This window comes from Marmota marmota, unplaced genomic scaffold (genome assembly GCF_001458135.2).
Source record: "Marmota marmota marmota unplaced genomic scaffold, marMar, whole genome shotgun sequence".
Classification (NCBI taxonomy): Eukaryota; Metazoa; Chordata; class Mammalia; order Rodentia; family Sciuridae; genus Marmota; species Marmota marmota.
This window is the reverse complement of record NW_026000229.1, coordinates 36940190-36942937: the sequence shown is the minus strand read 5'-3', so window position 1 is coordinate 36942937 and position 2748 is coordinate 36940190. Positions and strand designations below refer to the sequence as shown.

The 2748-nt window shown below is 44.4% G+C and overlaps 1 protein-coding gene across 3 annotated transcripts in view; it reads right to left on the bottom strand.

The window, feature by feature from the left end:
* Nucleotides 1–1370: 1370 nt before the first annotated feature.
* Nucleotides 1371–2748, bottom strand: part of Rpap1 (RNA polymerase II associated protein 1) — a 27100-nt gene continuing 25722 nt past the window's right edge. For all 3 annotated transcript variants that reach the window (XM_015480793.2, XM_015480794.2, XM_048793736.1), the window contains exons 23-25: nt 2161–2337; nt 1957–2016; nt 1371–1852 (exon numbers count right to left, since the gene is read on the bottom strand). In XM_015480793.2, coding sequence (XP_015336279.1) covers nt 1703–1852; nt 1957–2016; nt 2161–2337 — 387 coding nt within the window. In that variant the 3' untranslated portion in view covers nt 1371–1702. The remainder of the gene's footprint in view (nt 1853–1956; nt 2017–2160; nt 2338–2748) is intronic.

Here is a 2748-nt window from a genome sequence, read left to right as displayed (position 1 = left end):
CACCTGGAAAGTCATATGAAGAAACTGCTCTGTAAACCACAAGGCACCTGTACAGGTGGGAGGGCCACTCAGCTTCAGCCTTCAGGTGGTTGTGTGTACTGAGTCCTCAATCTGTTGCTCAAAATGCAACTTAAAAAACTGAGACCTCTGTTTAATATAAAACACCTAAAAAAGCAGTTTAGCTACTTGGTAAAGTCTGAGTAAGTAGTGCTAGTTATAGCCACAAAATGATTTTTATAAAAATTCTGGGCTCTATGTCCCAGTTAACTCTGTAGACATCCCACTATGAGGTAAGAGAATTTACTTCACAAGATCCCTGTAAAACCAAAGATTCTTGAACTGTGGTTGGTCCAGGACAGTAGCATCAGTATGACTTGGGAATTTGCTAGAAATGCATATACTTGGCCCCATCCTAGACCTACTGAAGTCTAAAACTCTGGCAGTAGAGCCCAGCAATATTTATTTACTTATTTGTAGTTCTGGGGATTGAACCCAGGGTGCCTTACCACTGAGCTACATCCCCAGCCCTTCTTTATTTTGGAATAGGGTCTAGCTAAGTTGCTGAGGCTGACTTCAAACTTGCAATCTTCCTCCTGCCTCACCATCCCCAGATAGCCAGTATTATAGGCCGCACCACTATGCCTGGCAGCAATCTGTTTTAATCCACCCACCCCAGGTGATTTTTATCACTCAGGCTTGAAAACCATTGCTATATGCAGATACAATGGCTGCTTAAAAAAACCTATTGGCTGGGCATGGTGGCACACACCTGTGATCCCAGCAACTCAGGAGGCTGAGGTAGGATGACCTCATGTTCAATGTCAGCTTCAGCAATTTAGCAAGTTCCTGAGCTAACCCTGTCTCAAGAAAAAAAAAAAAAAAAAGAAAGAAAGAAAGAATGGGGATGGGGCTCAGTAAGCTCAGTGGTAAAGCAGCAGTTGATGGAAATAGGATGATACAGAGACTTATGCTTATCACATTAAGAATACCTATACTCCTAGTAGATTGCTGGGAGTGTTCAAGAAGTACCCTCATTCCCAAAAGCATTGCTCTGGGCTTGCTCTACCCAGGAACTAAGACACACATTCTTGCTGTCCCCAGTTGTGGACTGTTCTCACCTCCCACTCATGATTTTTTTTTTTCTTTTTGGACTGGGGATTGAACTCGGTGTTGATTTACTACTGAGATGCATCCCCAAACCTTTTAATTGTTTACTTTGAGACAGGATTTCACTAAATTGCCCAGACTAGCCTTGAAATTGTGACCCTCCTAGCCTCCCACTTTCGATTCTTTCCCCACCTCTCTTTGGGATAACACCCTTTGATACCAACTCTGAACTAACATGATTAAGATCAGTCCAAATCAGCCAGGACACTAAAAAAGAATTTATTTCAATGCACAACATAGTAGATGAGATGTATGTAGAATGTTTTATCTCAAAAGGGGGGGTAAACAACTAAGTCACCCTTCACTCGCAGCACAGGCCCTCAGAAGCCCCAGATCCTGCGCTCCAGGTACCAGGATGTAATGGTAAGGACCATTCTGTTCAAAAAAAGCTCAAACAACATGCTCTCAGGACAGGAAGCTTTCTGCTCCTTTGTTTTTCTTGCTTCCTCTAGGAAGTGATGCTTTTCTGTCCAACCAGGTGTCCACTGGTAAGCCCCTGGAGAATGTATCCATCTTCCCATCTGTAGCAACTGTCCTAGGTCTCTGATACTCCATTTTGTAGTACACCTGAGGCCATTCTCTGGAGGTGCTGCTGCCGCAGAGGGGGCAACTGGGAATAGAGCTCAAAGCCCTCTGGGAGGCTGGAACTGGGAAGCTTATAGTGCAGGAGGTGCTGCCGGAGACACTGCAGGAGAGAAGAAACATTATGAAGTGTGTAGTGAAATCCTGTTGTGGTCTCTGTCCATAAAACCCTCTCATCTCCCACCCTTCTAATGGCCCCAACCCTACCTCATCTGCTAACAGCCAAGTTCTCTGCAGCATACTTCTTTGGACAGCTTTCACTTCATCCTAGAAACACAATAGGGAGAGGTGGCACCAAGCCAAAGGCAGGAACTCACCGCTGGCCTTGCTTGACCCTCATCTCCTCTATAGCTGGCCTAGAGGCAGCTCAATTGCTAGCTCCCTTCCTCCCTCTGAAGGGATGTAACTTACTGAGCTCTTTGGATCCTGGGAGAAGATGAAGCTATTGACATGAGCCACAGCTACAGCATAGAGTACAGGACACCAATGTGGACGGAGTGCACCAGTAACAAGAGTCCTGAAGTAGAGCTGAAGGAGGGCCAGGTTGTCTTCGGGAGGGCCCGTATAGCACTCCAGGGACACTGGCAACTGTGACAGGGGAAACAATGTGCTGAGGAGAAGGACAGGAATGTGCATCACGAAACAACATGGTAGATGGTTGGTGGGCACATGCAAACCCAATCATGAGGGTAGAGATCAGGTCCTGGATTCATCTTTCTCTAGCACATGAATGAAGGTTAAAGACTAAAGAGCAGAGCAGCAACTGAGAAGTAGTTGTGAATTTCTACTGCCTAGCACATATTATTTAATGAACGTAAAACTTTTTTTATTTTGGGGGTGGTAGGATAAAACCCAGGGCCTACTTTGTGTTAACCTCCTCACAGGCATGTAGATTTTTTCAGATTTTTTGTTATTTTAAGGAACCATGTATAAGTAGCATTGTACACAAACTTTATCTAAGTAATCATTTCTCTCTCTCTTTTTTTTTTTTTTTTTTTT